Source organism: Eucalyptus grandis, chromosome 8 (assembly GCF_016545825.1).
Source record: "Eucalyptus grandis isolate ANBG69807.140 chromosome 8, ASM1654582v1, whole genome shotgun sequence".
Lineage (NCBI taxonomy): Eukaryota > Viridiplantae > Streptophyta > Magnoliopsida > Myrtales > Myrtaceae > Eucalyptus > Eucalyptus grandis.
The window spans coordinates 64,778,608-64,795,230 of NC_052619.1; the positions used below are offsets into that span (position 1 = coordinate 64,778,608).

At 39.1% G+C, this 16,623-nt stretch overlaps 1 protein-coding gene across 1 annotated transcript; it reads right to left on the bottom strand.

Annotated features, from left to right (window-relative positions):
• LOC104417309 (salicylate carboxymethyltransferase) lies at window positions 1-3,412 on the bottom strand. Its single transcript, XM_039300239.1, is given in 7 exon segments — window positions 1-281; window positions 284-359; window positions 1,020-1,159; window positions 1,162-1,273; window positions 1,422-1,644; window positions 1,646-1,851; window positions 3,343-3,412. Coding segments are annotated over 7 exon segments (1,089 nt in total). The 5' UTR covers window positions 3,394-3,412.
• Window positions 3,413-16,623: the final 13,211 nt, after the last annotated feature.

Sequence of the window (16,623 nt, forward strand, 5' to 3'; positions counted from 1 at the left end):
TTAGGTAATTTTCTTCAGCAAAATGATGATGCTGACCAGTGGAATCTTTTCCTTGGAAAAACGGTTGCCAAGTTTAGCCCTAAACCTCTTGAAAACCTCATTAATGATCTCTTCACCAAAGTGATGAATGAGCAAGGGCTCGGCTATAGCTCTTAGGCACCCAACTATTTTGTCTACCGCTTCCTTTAAGACAACATTAGGGTCGAAATCGGTCTCAATTACATCATGATTCACTTCAAACACCTCCAAGCAATCGATTGAGAATGACCCTTGCTTTTCACCTCCTGGCGTACTTCTTTTGGTGAGGGTGTGTAATAAGGGACGTTGAAGGAGTGGAGTTTCTCTTCTTCTATGAGTCCCTACGTCAGCACAAACTTAGTATGTTGGATCTTTCTACCGAAAATAAGAAACAATTGCAATAAGTTGTCAGTCTAATATCCTAATAAAAGTGATAGTTACTTTGACCCAAAATAAGAAAAGCCGTAGGTACATGTTTATGTAATTGGCTGTGCAACTATTGCATATTGCTGATATTTGTTGTTTCCTAGTATGTAAATGTGCATTCCATTTTTTACACCATGCCTAATAGGGAACGAGTGTGCACTTAATTGAAATACCTAATAATTTTTACTTGCGTACTCTGATTTTGTCGAATACATTCATAAGGAAGAGAAATCGGATTAAATATGTAGGGTATCCAAACTGCACTATTGCTTTCTTTCAAAGAATTCATGCGAAAACTATTGCTAGAGCTCATTTAACAGGTGCTTTAGCTACAGTAAAATCAGGAATAATCATTAACCGTAACCACCATTACTCTCATTGTTTTTTGTTATCTAATTATGGTTATGATTGGTCTCGGAGTGCGAAATCAAAAGATACTCCTAGAGGACTAAGAAAATTCACCAGGGTCAACGGAAGTATGATACAATTTTTACTACAGGTAATAAGAAAAACAACTCAATACTAAAGTGTCGGCAACTATTCAAGTACTGCTTTGATCTTTTTAATTTGCTTACTTCGGTGACCATCTCATTGAGATCAATAGCTAAGAGCTCCCAAAGTCCCCGATACTCTTCGCTTGAAGGATCGTCGCTTCTTCGACCGTGGAGGGTCAAAACCATACGCCCTCCCATTACCAACTCTTGCCCACGACACCCAAGAAAGTTGAGAAGTCCCTTTGGAATTGCTCATAATATGCCCTGAGCACACTCGGAGGGCTTGATCTTGACATGGATATGTTGCCTTTGTTTTCCTCTAGCCCTCTTGGAACCTAGAGAACCTGAGAGAGAGAGAGAGAGAGAGAGAGAGAGAGAGAGAGAGAGAGAGAGAGAGAGAGAGAGAGAGAGAGAGAGAGAGAGAGAGAGAGAGAGTATGAATGAGTTTATTAGCAAATGAAACTATGGGCCAAAAAAATTTACCTGAGACAGCCAATGAAGGCTGTACGAAGAATGAATGAAGTGCAGACTCTCCTGAGCGAACAATCTCCCGTAGAACGAACCAGGAACGCCATTGAAGAAGCATGCCAACGCCGCTGATGCTCCATACTTGCTCTTCATTTGCTCACTTAGCTTCTCTTGGAATCTCGGCAAGAAGCTGCTGAAGAGGGTGTTGAAGTCATTCCCGGGAGATCATTCAAGAACACTTGAACTCCGGTAGCTCGTGCTTCTTCGCATTGCAGAGATCAATCATGATGCTTATGATCTCAGACACAGCGAAGAGACTGTTGGCGCCGCAGGAACAGCCCAAGTCTGCGATGGTGAGGCTTGCCGGGATGGTAGCAGCGATAGTGGAGAAGAAAGCTGTGATGGCTGCCTCTGTTATAGGCTTTGTCATCGATATCACCTTTCTCTATGAAAAGGAAAAGAGAGCATTGACTCAATACAAAGAGAAAAGGTTTATATCTTAGTTTTTCATCTGCGGAGAAATAAATCACAATTGTCATGTTTACCCTACACTGTTTGAACATATCTTCTCGATTAAAATAAATGAGTAGTTAATATAGAACGATTGAAGATTGCAAACTCTGTGCATTCAGGAAAATTGCCAAAAAATCCTAAATTAATTGAATTTGTGCCAATTTAGTTAAAAACCATTTAATTTAACTCATTTAGTCCAAAACTTTAGATGATTTGCCAATTTACTCATTTCAACCCATTTTGGTCAGAAAATTACTGAGGTAGGCATCGATAGTGTCATAAAACAGTCCACATTTACGTGGGCAATTTTTATAATTTTTATAAAAATTTCTAAATTTTTTTTTTGTAGTTTTTATTTTTTTTTTATATGAAGTTAGTTAACCGGTCATCCCTCACCGACCCTAGGTAAGGGTTGATGACCTTCATTGGCCACTAGGCGTGGGTCAAGGTTGCGGTCCTCACCTAGACCTAGCGTGAGCCGTGAAGCTCTCATCGACCTTGAAAGTGGTTGTGGCATTTGCCAGGCTTAGAAATGAAAAAGAAAAAAGAGAAGAATTTTACCAAAAAAAAAGAAAAGAAAAAAGAAAAAAAGAGAAGAATTTTTTTATAAAAAGCTATCAACATAAGGGTTAGTTGTACCACATAGGACAGTTGGTGTTCATGTCTCAATTAAATTTGGTTTGAATGATTAAATTGGCAAATCATCAAAAGTTTTATGACTAAATTGGTCAAATTGAAAGTTTATGTTTGAAATGATTAAATGTAATAGGTTTTGAATATTTTGGTATTTTTTTCTCGTGCATTCTATCCAAATCAAACATCATTTGTCCCATGTTGCGATGGTTTTACAAGATCTAATTCTTTATATACTCTCAAGTGTACATTCTTCAAGAGATACTTTGTTAATTAAAAAATTTGTCTACAAATTAGGGACATCATTTAAATTTTTGATCGATAAGTGATATGGTCTAATAGGGCATGGTAAAATGGTGTCTTTCCCATATAGAATTTCAAATCTTGGTAAACAAAAAGAACCTAGTTTGTTACAAAATGAACAATCATATTGTATTGTATTATCACAAAAGGGTGTATAGTCATAAATCTTTTTTTTTTTTTTGTTAGTCCTACTCTAATTTTCAACTCATTTGGACTTTGTCTTGTCCCTTTGTAGGACGTGGGAGTTGAAATTCATACTTTGAAACTAATCATCCTTACTTAATTCCTCTGAGAAAGTGATGATTCAAACTTCCCATCTCCCCTAAAGGTAGCCACTAGAGCAAACCTTAATGGTTTAATCAATTTTTAAGAATGAGGAAAAGTAGTGTCATTCTCCTGAAAAATAAATTCTTGAAAGTATTTTTTGGTGTCATTCCATTTTCATTAAGACAAATATGTGCCCACAATAGAACAATGAGAGGTTTACCTGAAGTAATGAGTTGTTAGCATAACTTGTTTCTCCCATTCCTCCTTTCATGGGGAATTGTCGTGTGAATTCCATCTATCTCTCTCTCTCTCTCTCTCTCTCTCTCTTAGAGTCTATTTGGCTTGCATTTGAATGGGTTTGAGGCTCTTCTATTTATAGAGAGTTTTGAAGTGCTTTGTTTCGATGCGTCGCATTCACTATAACTTGAGCCCAATTCGAGTGTGAAACATGCATGGAGAAAATATTGAATATCTAAATTGTAACCAACTCAGCAAAATATTAGTCCATTTATCTTGCGACACATATAGTACCTGGGCCCACAAGTCAGAAACATTTAAAATTCTTGTGGGCCCATTCTCTCTCTCTCTCTGCTTTCACTTCTCTGTTTTCAGACACCTTGTCTCTCTCTTCTTCATCGTTGCTTTCTTTTCTTTTCTTTTTTGTGTGTTTTTTTGCCTTCTAAGGCCATGGATGCCGCTCGATTGTAGTGACCAGCCATGGACAAAATAATCCTGAGCATGCTAACCCTCATTCGTGGCCGTCATTGCTTTCGTCTAATTTGGAGTGCAACCCTTGCCTTGGTCACGAGGGTTGAGCCCTCGCCAAATTTGATGAAACCGACCCTCGCCGGCCATAGGTGAGGGTTGGTACAGGCGAGGGCCACGACACCCTTGCCGGCCCTCATTTGTGGCTGGTCGCTGGCCACAGGCCAATGAGCGAGAAAGAAAAAAAAAGAAAAACAAAGGACAAAGAAACGGTGAAGAAGAGAGAGAGAAATGAAAGGGAGAGAGAGGGGATTCAGGTTTCTTGAAAAGTGGGCCCGTGAGCGACACGTAGAATGGACTTATGCATTGTTGAGGTGGCTACTTTAGTTACACTCAATATTTTCTCAACATGCATGGGCATGAGTTTGCACGAACATGTCCACTTGGTGGGGATCTCTCAATCACCTGGACAGGAATTCTTATTACTTTCAAATAAAGGATAGACAAAGACAAAATACATGTGATACTTGGGTAAGGTTGTGCTTCTCCATACACAGTACAAGCCTAGATACATGCCATATTGCCATGCGCGAGGTTGAACTTAAAAGATGTTTCTATTTTTCATGAGTTTTATAAATCAATGCTCTTAAAATTAGGTTAAAAAAAAATACAAAAAAAAAATTGTTGAGGCACTTTCAAAATTCAAAACGTGCATCCTATGAAAAAACTAAAGGGTTTAATAAATAATAGAAGGATTGTGTATCTATGATTGGTCTATATAAACAAAGTTACTACTAAAGTATCTCTTGCATTTGAACCATTTACGGAACTCAACCCACTGGATAAATGTTCAAGTTTCAGCACAAGATATGCACGGGTTACTTCTCTTAATTAAGAGAAAGCCATTACAAGACAAAGAATGGGCTCAAGGGAGCACCGAGTGAAGAGGAAAAAAAAGAAAACAAAGAAGGAGAACCTTAGGTTTACTCTCTCTATATGTAGAAGGGATGACTAATTTCCAGTTTGGTTCGATCCCACCTAGGAATCGGGAATTGGACTTGGGGTCGATCAAACTGGGAGAATTAGTTCCCAATTTCTGGGATAGGGGACCGGATCGGATGCAATCGATCACTTGCAATTTTGCCTCCAAATTTCAACATTTTGAAGGTAAATCTTTCTCTTGAAAATGGCACATAATTGACAAGGTAAATCTTTCCCCCAAATAATTACTAAACTTGTCGCTATTTTTGAGAAAAAAAAAAACAATATAACTGGTCGAGTTCCCCCAAACATCGAGAATCGGACCAAAAATCACTTGTTTTATTTTTATGGAATTCAGAACTGTACCGACACTCTCATAAACCGCCCAGACCCGGTTGGTTTGGGCGGTTCCTAGTTCGGTCGGTCCTAAATGCTCACCCCTAATATATAGTTGCACAACGATAGTCTTGTCGCCGGTTTGGGCGGTTTCTAGTTTGATTGGTCTGATATGCTCACCCCTAATATATAGTCGCGCAATGATAGTCTTGTAGGTTCCTATAGAAGAGGACAAGGAGCCGCCGATGGATTTCTTTCGTGCGTGAGAGCGTGAGGGTTCCTCAAGAGTTGCGCTGCACAATGGCTCTCCTTCCTTTGGTTCCAAACACGTGGATTTTATTCCATGAGTTTTAAGTTATCAAAATGGATTGTTTATTTGTAAACACTTGGGATTTGGATTTAATTTAGGTATAAGAAATACTCGAGCGTATGAATGATTGTAACTTGAATTTTCTGATTATTAGTAAATTATTTGCTGCCAACTCTCTCCATAGATGTAGATATTAATATTGAATTGAATCATGTAAATTTTGGCATCCCTTATTATTCGTTGTTTGTTTTGTCTAGTAATTTTCACGTTGACATAAATTACAATAGTTACCACCAAAGTGATTGGCTTAATGGGGAAAGGGTTATCTGTCTTCCAAGAGATCCTAAGTTTGATTAGGTCATAAACAAATCTCGAAATAACTTGTACTATGTTGTCAAGCTGTCGCATGATTCATGTGGAGAGACTTCTAGCTATTATTATCTTGGTAGGACTATAGTAACGAGCTCAATTACCTAAAATCTTTATATCACAGGTGATGTAAAGTAGTTATGACTTAAACCAAATTTTCTATAATGAAAGAGAGACGATTACGGTAATACCCAAAGGGGGTCACTAGCATTAGTGACATGTTCCCATTCTTTTTATAATCAAATAAAAGAAAATAAAGTTATAATCACCTTACAAGGATGAAGGAAAATCACTAAGGATGCATTTAGTAATTATTTTATTTCCAGAAAGTTTTTGAGCATTTGAATGCATTTGGTAATTTGACAAAATTTCTATTCTCAAAATAGAAAAAGAGAAGGAATGCATTTGATATGATCTTCAAATTTTTGGTTAATGACCAACCAGTGATGGAAGAAGAAAAAAAAAAGAAAGAAAAGAAAATTTCTTGGTTTTAGAAATTGTTTTTGGAAACCAAAAAAGTAACTTTTTATATTTTTTATTTCTATTCCATATAAATTGTCTAACCATCAATCTGTTCTCAAAAATAGAAAAATTAGCTGATATCACCAAATGAATTTATATTCTTTTTTGTTTGTGAGAAAGAAATAGTAGAAATAGTCAATAATTGGCAGTTACTAATTATGGCCTAAATGTGAGCCTTGATTGGCTTGTTTTTACACTTTCACTGACAAATTACGCATGATACGTATTCTCCTTTCTTTGTTAACACGAAATTTCACCTTAATTGCTTTAACCTAGAGCCTATGAGTTCATGAGTATCCTGCACTTATTTTAAGAATCAAATAATGACATGAGCTAAAAATTGTGTATGATATTTTTTTGCAAGTTGTTCAATGATTTGAAAATCTTTGCTAATATAAATATATGGAACGCATCTAACCCTAGATGGAAATTAATATTGTCATATTACCAAGTGTAAAATAAGATATGTTGTATGCATATCTTAAGATGAGTTTGAAAGGAAATGATCTATTAAGGCATATTGGGAAATAAGCGTCATGGATAGGAAGAATTGCACATATCAATTTAACTTTATTTTAAAATCAGCAATCAGGTCGATAACTACGAGAACCTGAAATTGGACTGATTCCTACAGCTTCGATTCGGTTTTTGATTTTGCCTTGAACTTATGCTCTACCCTACCGGTCACCGACCCCCATGTCTATCTCCACGTCCTTTCATCCACTGCTATTGAACAGACACCCAAGTACATGTACGATTGATTAGGGAAGTGCTCCGCGTCTTTTCATCCACTGCTATTGGACAAATATCCTAGTATATGTACGATTGCTTTGATGAGGGGGTTGAGAGAGAGGGGAGAGATTGAATAGTAATAGCTGGGGGAGCAGAGACGGCATATAATGCCACGTCCTTTTCTATCATCCTCATAAATGTTTGATCAGTGACCGGCTGCCCTCCTTGTCTTTGCTCATAAATAGTTGGGGGAGCCCATGAAAATTGTGATTTGCTCTGTTGGGGGCTAGTCGTTGTGCTGGGATGACGGGTCTATTTGGTCTGTCCCGTTTGAACACCACGAAGTTCACGTGCGAAGTATTCAAATTGATTTAAGGACGGGTACCGTGAAGTTCGTGTGCGAAGTGTTCAAATTCATTGAATCCGGGACTTAAAGACGTGGCTTGCTTTCTCGGCCTCGCCCTCTGAGTGGACATTGATGGGCTACATTGAATCATCACCCCTGGCCTTGGAGGAGGAGGAAGTTGAGTCATGGCGAATTGGTACAAGCGATTTGACGGCAAAATAACATACCACCTGTTTATCCGGAATTTAATCTACCACCAAAACTCTTTTTTAAAAGTCATTATTCAGCTTTTGACGAGAGGAAACGGGTTTTATGACAACTTTATATAGGAAATATTCAGGAAAACAAGAAATAAGTATAAATATTTACTTTGAACTTCAAATCAAATTGTATATACAAATTGTGCTGGAACTTAATCAACAACAAGCCTCGACAGCAACACATGTGCACGAATTATGTCTGAATTTAATCGACGACAAAGCTTGAAAATGTACATAGATATAACATCGGAATTTAATCAACGGCGCGACACCCATAATAGAGATGCACGCAAAAATTGAATCAATAATCAAGTATCGGGATAAAGATACACATTGAAATTTAATCGATGACAAGAATTGAAAAGTTACAACTAAGGAAAAATAAAGTGCAGGAAAGTAAATATAATAAAATATTACATTTTGATTGTTGATTATGTCCCCTTTTAGTTGATGAAACTTGGTATATGAGCATTCTATCATAGCTTTTTGGGAGCAATTTCTTTTGAAATTTTGGTCTCATGTCCCATGTCGGCAAGTCTTCGTCAAAACTCCTTTGAAATAGTCCTCAACCCACATCGGCGAGTCTTCTTCGAAGCTCTTTTGAAATAGTCCTCCACTTCTCCAATGGTTTGACTATTCTCCAAGTTTACACGTGCTCTTGTAACCGTTCTTCAGGTTAAGCCTTGATGCAGTACACTAGCCTCAATTTTCCACGTTCACTTCCCATCGTAACGGTTCTCCATGATCTCCACTAGTAGGTGTACACGCCAGAGCCTTGATGCAATCCTTTTAATCAATCACCTTGCTCCTTAGTTAACATGCTCATCGACAACTTTGTTAAAATAATTCGCAATCATTTGCCACTTGTTCATATGTGTCAGCATTTACACCCGAATCATCAATAATATGTAATATCGACCAATCTTTAATCCATTCAAGTGGCTTCCTCTACGGTGTGTCAGCATTTACACCCGAATCATCAACAATATGTAATATCGACCAATCTTTAATCCATTCAAGTGGCTTCCTCTACGGATGGCCAAAATTAAGCGAATTGAATAGGCATAACCTTAAAAAATGCAAGATTATTAGGACTTGCCTGCACTCGAATTAAATGACTTGATGTTCCTGTCCTGTTCATCACTTCATGGAAGGTATTGACGATAATTGACTTGATCACGTTAATGAGATATTTTATCATGCGGTTAATTAATTCATTCTTGTGCTTCTTCAATAACCATTGCATGGTAGCCAACATTATAGACTTGGCTCTAACTGTCTTCTCTGCTCATCAATGAGTTGTCTTGAGATACCGACATCTCCACTTTGTTCTTGCTCTGCCATCCATAGTGCAATCGATGACTTTCTTGCCTTATTATTATCATGTTGTGATGATGAGTTGTCACTGCGAGCGTTGTCGTGATCAAGTTGATTTATTGTTCTCACAATCATATCTCCTCATATCAACCACAATGGTCCCACCAGGCACGCCATTTGTTTGGCTGGAATTTAATTTATGATGAAATATCTTTTACGAAAGTTGTTCTTTAGCTTTAAATGAGAGGAAATGGGTTATGTGGCAACTCCGGACACGAAATATGTAGGCAAATAAGAAAGAACTATAAACCTTTACTTTGAACTTCGAACCAAAATGTACATACAAACTGTGTTGGAATTTAATTAACAACAAGGCTTGAAAATACAATCACTTCCATAGCAATACATGCGTACGAGCTATGTTGGAATTTAATCGACGATGAAGCTTGATAATATGCAAAGATATAGTGCTGGAATTTAGTTGATGGTGTGACACTCATGATAGAGATGCATGTTGGAATTGAATCGACGATGAAGCATTGGGATAAAGATATGCATCGAAATTTAAGCGAGATGAGAATTGGAAAGCTATAACTAAGAAAAAATAAAGTGCAGGAAAGTAAAAATAATCAAATAATACATTTTGATTGTCAAGGGTGTCTGTTTGAGAATTTGGAATTTATGGGCATTCTATTATAACTATTTGGGAGCGGTTTCTTCCAAAATTTTACTCTTATGTTCCCATGTTAGCAAGTTTTCTTTGGAGCTCCTTTGAAGTAGTACTCAATACACGTCGGCAAGTCTTCTTCGAAGCTCCTTTGAAATAGTTATTCACTTCTCCAATGGTCGGACTATTGTTCTCTAGGTTTACACGTGCTCTTGTAACCTATCTCCATTCGAAGCTCCTTTGAAATAGTCATCCACTTCTCCAATGGTCGGACTATTCTCTAGGTTTACATGTGCTCTTGCAACCTATCTCCACTAGCAGGTGTACGTGCCAGAGCTTTGACGCAATCCTTTTAATCAATCACCATGCTCCTTAGTTAACATGCTCACTGACAACTTTGTTAAAATAATTCACGATCATTTGTCACTTGTCAATATGTGCCAACACGCACACGAGAGTCATCGACAACATATAATATCGATCAATCTTCAATTCATTTAATTGGCTTCTTCCATGGATGACCAAACATGCCCTGATAGTATATTCTCTACGCTTTTCCCTTTTCATTGCTACTTTTGAGCATATGAGATTGTCAAATCCACTTTTGTTGTTTCTGAACGGTCATCACATATAGATAATAACTAAAAATTGGACATATTTGGGTGCAAACATCATCCAACTTGTTAATTCAACATTGGAGATATATAATCTAGGCATCCTCTCCATTGGAAGCCATTCCTTCAATTTGGTAGTACGACAATATACTCTTGATGTTTTTTTTTTTTTAATGACTCGGGAACCGCCGTATAGCCGACAGCCGGCGACGTAAACCTAGAGCGACGCTAGTGTTGGGACCCACTTCTCACGGCACCGCACTTAAGTCGCGCAAATGCGACAGCGGTGACTTGAACCTCCCCCCAACCGGTAGAGGAGGGAACACCCAAACCAATGTGTCCACAGAGGGGTGGGTTCCTCTTGATGTGTTAATGTTGCCATAAATTAAGAAAAATGGACAGTAATCGTTGATACCCGAATTTTTTTCGATATTTAAATATCCGTTTATTTTGTAAAAATATAAAAAATTATAAAAAGATAAAAAGCAAAAAAAGTAGTAACAAAAATTGAGTGGACCAGTTTTTCTAGCCCATTCTTTTAACAAAATTTTCGGCCCTCTAGCCCCTCCTCTATTGGCCCAGCTCCTAACATCCTCTTTAGGCCTAATCTCTATTTTTCTTTTTACTTTTTTTTTTTCAAAACCCATGTTTAGGCCCAAGAAAGAAAAGAAAACAGGGCCAACCCTCGTTCTCTTCTCTTCCCCTAGCACAGACTCGCGTCTCTAAAAGAGGGGAGCGACAACAGTGAACGTGGGCGACCGAGCAAAAGAGGCGTCCGCCCGTGAGCGAGGGTGAGGAGGCACCAGCAAGTGACGCGAGCGTACCCAGACCTTCTGGAGTAGGTGAGTTGGCTTATGGAAAAGAAAGCAAGGCCCACGGAAAGAATAAAAAACTGAATCGTTGGAAAAGTATGCAGCATAGATTTTAGGCTCCAAAAATTAGAAAATTTAATTTTTTGATGGATAAGTTTCAAGTTTTAGGTTAATGAAATTTATAATAAGTTTTTGTGTTTTATTAATTTATTTATTTCTTTGCGCGATTTTACGGTATTTTATAGCGTTCGATAATGAGTATATAATCTGGAACCGTTAGTCTAAACTTTCATTTTATAACTGAAACTTTTATTTTATTAATATTTCATATTTTTTGTGTATATAAATAAGTTATGATCAGTGAGCAAATACTACTTATAATTCACTAAAATCATTCAATTAATTATATGAGTGGAATTTAGATAAATCTTGAAATATGTAAGGTGGTAGGTTTTAGTTTTCAAGATATGTAGAGTAAGTTTTGTCAAAAAATGAGGAACTAATGTTTCAAGTTTTAAGTGAAATTTGTATGGAACTAGGAATTGCTTATCCTAGCAATTCCTTAGCCAGCTGGAGGAGCTAAAGAGGGAGGTTGGCTGGGGGTGTTTCGCTGGAGAGAAGAAAGGAGTGAAAGAGGAGAGAAGAAGAACGTGGGAAAGGGGAGTACTCATTTGGAGACCCAAACTTTTTCTCTCTCTTGCTTGCGCAGAAATGTCAACGCTGCCTTCAGCTAATCCCGCGGCTTCGTCATCCTCTCCGCCGGTGAGCAATGCCGATGGTGTCCGGACGCGTTGAATTCTGTGCGGCAAGCTCTACTTCGATGTTCCTCCCTCCAAGCGAAGTTTGCAAAGGAGCGCAGATGGGTCACCAATCTGGGAGGAGGGGTCCCATCATTGTTCTGCGGGTCAAAGGAAATATATCCATTCGATTATGAGGCCAGGAGATGCATTAATCAGAGAGTCAAAGTGATGTCTGGGAGCTCTACAGCTGCATACTTAAATTAGATGAAGCGTTTGAGATGGCTGGACGTTTGCTGAAGGAGTGAAAGAGAGAAGAAGATAGGCTGGAGAGGGAGCCAAGAGTAAGAGAGAGAGAGAGAGAGAGCTCGCCCTTACCCCGAGGATCTTGGCTCGGAGGCACTTAGGCGGCCGACTGTAGCCTGATTCGTCTAGGGCTCGCCCTCTAGCCATAGGCTCCGGGCCGGGTAGGGACCCCCATGGTGGAGGCTAATTCCATGAACCTCTTTGCCCTGCTTGATCTTTCCTGTTTTGAGCGACGTGAGAGTCGACTCCATTTCTGTTGTTCTTGACCTGAATGAGTTGGTTTTGTTGAATCCGAATGTCGCTTGTTGAGTACTTTTGAGTTTGGGTGTGCGGTCGAGCTTGGAACAGGTCAATATTTGCTCCCCAACTCGTTGCTCCCCATGTGACCGTTAATATGCCCGAACCAAATTAGCGTACAGTTCATTCCGTTACTGGGTTCACCGTTTTCGTGGAGTCTTATGTTCCAATGCCATGTGGGAGCTATACAGGCGACGTGGGCTAAAATAAAGAACAGTGGACACTGGCCTTTCTTGATTCAATATTCGTTTGAGTACGACTGAAAGCATGCTATTTACATCCGAACCCATGGGAGCCCACCGAGATTCAGCATCATGCCTCAATAAAATGATGGCACAAAAAACGCCAGCAACGACACTTGCTCTGCAATCATCAGCAAAGATTTTCTTGGAAGTTAACACACGGGCGATAGGTATACAACTGCCTATGGCATTCTGAGCTTTTCTGAGTAGATGAGCCAATCATGCTATAAGAAGCTGTTCTTTTACGAAAAAGAAAATAGCCGTCCAACGCATTGCAAAGCATGTGGAGAGCTTTGCTCTTCTACACTGTATTTTCATTTCCAACTTTAATCGGGCTTTGATTGATGAGAGCTTTCCCTGACAATTCAACTCCAATAAGGCAGTACAATCACCAGAAAATTTCAAGCAAACAGAGACACGAAACAGGGAAGCACAAGATTAACCACCTAGGCGAAAACCTCCACCACGTTCACCGCCGTCACCTCCGTCCCATTTACCGCCACCGCCACCTTGCCCTCGCACTATTTCAACTGGTCCTTGGAAATTTGATCAAGATGCTAGTCGAAAAGATTTAGCAGCGACATTTATTATTGGTGAACTACCTTTCAAGTTTGTGGAACTTGAGGCATAACTAGTGCAATTAGCTTGGCTTAAAAGAAGAACCCAGAAACTGTAATGATCAAAAGCCTCGTTCCTATATACCTAACACACAGGACACGCTATCGCAAACTGTAATTTTTGCAAGAAAAGGCAACGAAATCAGCATACTTTCGAAACAAGAACGACCAAACGGAGAAGGGCACCAACCAGACGATTAAGAGTGGATTCCAAACTGCCAGCCGCGAAACCAGCTGACCCATCAATAAAACCTTCCTGTTCAAGAATCCTAATATCTTCGCTGCTGCCGCTGCCGCTCCCAAAAGAAGCAGCTCACGGTCTCGGCCATGTGCCCCCGACTCAAGACTCCACCTTTCCCACGAGCGAGGACGCTCGCGCCAGACCCACCATGGCCGATCGATCTCAAGCGGCGGAAATCGAACGCCAAAGTGGGATTCCGCCTCAAAGGTTTGATCTTTGACGAAGAAGACCACTTGGGTAAAGCGCTGAAACTCGGTTGGTGGACAGTAGTCACGGAGCAGGGCATATTGGGTTAACGTGGGAGCAGAGAAACGGGTGGAACATACGAGTGAGTTGAGACCAAAATTATTCATCTTTCTTTGGAGGTTATGTTGCGTGCTTTTTGCAGTAATCTTCCCTGAAGATAATGTAAGACCTTGCATAGGCTCTCCTGTCTAATCATCTTCTCCCCATGTACCTTCTTTCAATGATGTTGGAGAATCTAGGAAGAGGAGACAAAGTGTTGTAATCTATAGACGACGATGAAGATTTCACACAAGCTGAAGTTGTTCAATTGGAATATTGCATCCGGATATGAATCGAAAGTCAAAATATTTAAAATCTTTGTTTTCAGTCATGAAAAGCTGAACTTGATCGTAACTGTTTTTATTCTTTTAGATTACAAGTTGGACCCAAAGTGAGATGAGCCACGGGGTGAGCATTTTACTTTCACCTCCTTGCGTCTAGAAAGAGATACATGCATTAAGGGTATTGGAATTAGAGCAAACATTCATACACCAAGCCTTTTTCATGTCTGCTTCCCGGCCTGGTTCTCCGATTCTTGATTCTCGGTTCTCGGCCCAGTTTGGTTCCCACCTAGAAACCGGGAATCGAAAATTGAACTCTAGAGTACAAGTTCTAAAAAAAAATGGAATCAGGAAATAAGATTTCCATTGGAACTTGAAACTGGATCTGTTCCCATGTCTTACCTTCTAAACATAAATTCAAAATAATTGTCCATTATTTAAAATATCACTCGTATTTTCTCACAATAAAAGAATTTATTAAAAAAAAAAAAGGGATAAAATCTTTACATGCTAGCAAATATGCGCAAATATTCACACAACTAGGGCTGTTCACATCAGCAAAATAATTATATATCATCATCACACCACAAAAGTAGATTAACACAAAGAAGCAAGAAAGACTCTAATCACCGCCAAATAAGATGAGAGACAATTTAGAGATGGAGTTTACTAACGAAACCGATCAATTTGTAGATTTTGATTTCACAAACAACACACTAAAATTTCAGCTAATTCCGATGAAGTTTCACCATGAAAGCTAGACTGCCTCTTCTCCTCTTCGATGTTATGCTCTCTGCCTCTTCTCTGCTTCAGCCAACGCTCCTCCCTCTCCTCCTGCCTGCCTGCCTCCCTCCCTCAATCAAGATCGTTTCACCCAGCCCATCAAGCAGTTATATTGCCATCTTTACTGCTCTTTTGTTGGGTCCCTTGGAGCTTGTACCTCTGTTGAGATGCCCTTTGTCGCTGGGCTTTTAGGAATTTTGGGGCCGTTACAAACTTTCCCCTTTGAGTTTGCACCCCTTTGGGTATTACCATAATCGTCTCTCTTTCATTATAGAAAATTCGGTTTAAGCCATAACTACTTTACATTACTTGTGATATAAAGATTTGAGGTAAGTGAGCTCGTTACTATAGTCCTACCAAGATAATAATAGCTAGAAGTCTCTCCACATGAATCATGCAACAGCTAGACAACATAGTACAAGTTATTTCGAGATTTGTTTATGACCTAATCAAACTTAGGATCTATTGGAAGACAGATAACCCTTTCCCCATAGGCCAATCACTTTGGTGGTAACTATTGTAATTTATGTCAACATGAAAATTACTAGACAAAACAAACGACGAATAATAAGGGATGCCAAAATTTACATGATTCAATCCAATATTAATATCTACATCTATGGAGAAAGTTGGTAGCAAATAATTTACTAATAATCAGAAAATTCAAGTTACAATTATTCATACGCTCGAGTATTTTTTATACCTAAATTAAATCAAAATCCCAAGTGTTTACAAATAAACAATCCATTTTGATAACTTAAAACTCATGGCATAAAATCCACGTGTTTGGAACCAAAGGAAGGAGAGCCATCGTGCAGCGCAACTCTTGAGGAACCCTCACGCTCTCACGCACGAAAGAAACCCACCGGCGGCTCCTTGTCCTCTCCTATAGGAACCCACAAGACTATCATTGTGCGACTATATATTAGGGGTGAGCATATCGGACCAATCAAACTAGAAACCGCCCAAACCGGCACCAAGACTATCATTGTGCAGCTATTTATTAGGGGTGAGCATTTAGGACCAACTGAACTAGGAACCACCCAAACCGACCGGGTCTGGGCAGTTCATGAGAGTGTCGGTACAATTCCCAATTCCATAAAAATAAAACAAGTTATTTTTTGTCCGATTCTCGATGTTGGGGGGAACTCGACTGGCTATATTGTTTTTTTTTTATTATTTCTCAAAAATAGCAACAAGTTTAGTAATTTTTTGGGGGAAAGATTTACCTTCAAAATGTTGAAATTTGGAGGCAAAATTGTCAAGTGATCGATTGCATAGGACGCTCGATCCGGTCCCCTATCCCAGAAATTGGAACCAATTCTCCCAGTCCGATCTGACCCCAAGTCCAATTCCCGATTCCTAGGTGGGATCGAACCAAACTGGAAATTAGTCATCCCTTCTACATATAGAGAGAGTAAACCTAAGGTTCTCCTTCTTTGTTTTCTTTTTTTTTCCTCTTCACTCGGTGCTCCCTTGAGCCCATTCTTTGTCTTGTAATGGCTTTCTCTTAATTAAGAGAAGTAACCCGTGCATATCTTGTGCTGAAACTTGAACATTTATCCAGTGAGTTGAGTTCCGTAAATGGCTCAAATGCAAGAGATACTTTAGTAGTAACTTTGTTTGTATAGACCAATCATGGGAGAATTACCAAAAAAGTCCTAAACCTATTGCAATTGTGCTAATTCAGTCCTAAACTTTTTTTTTTGGCCAACTTAGTCCTAAACCTTTTACAATTGTG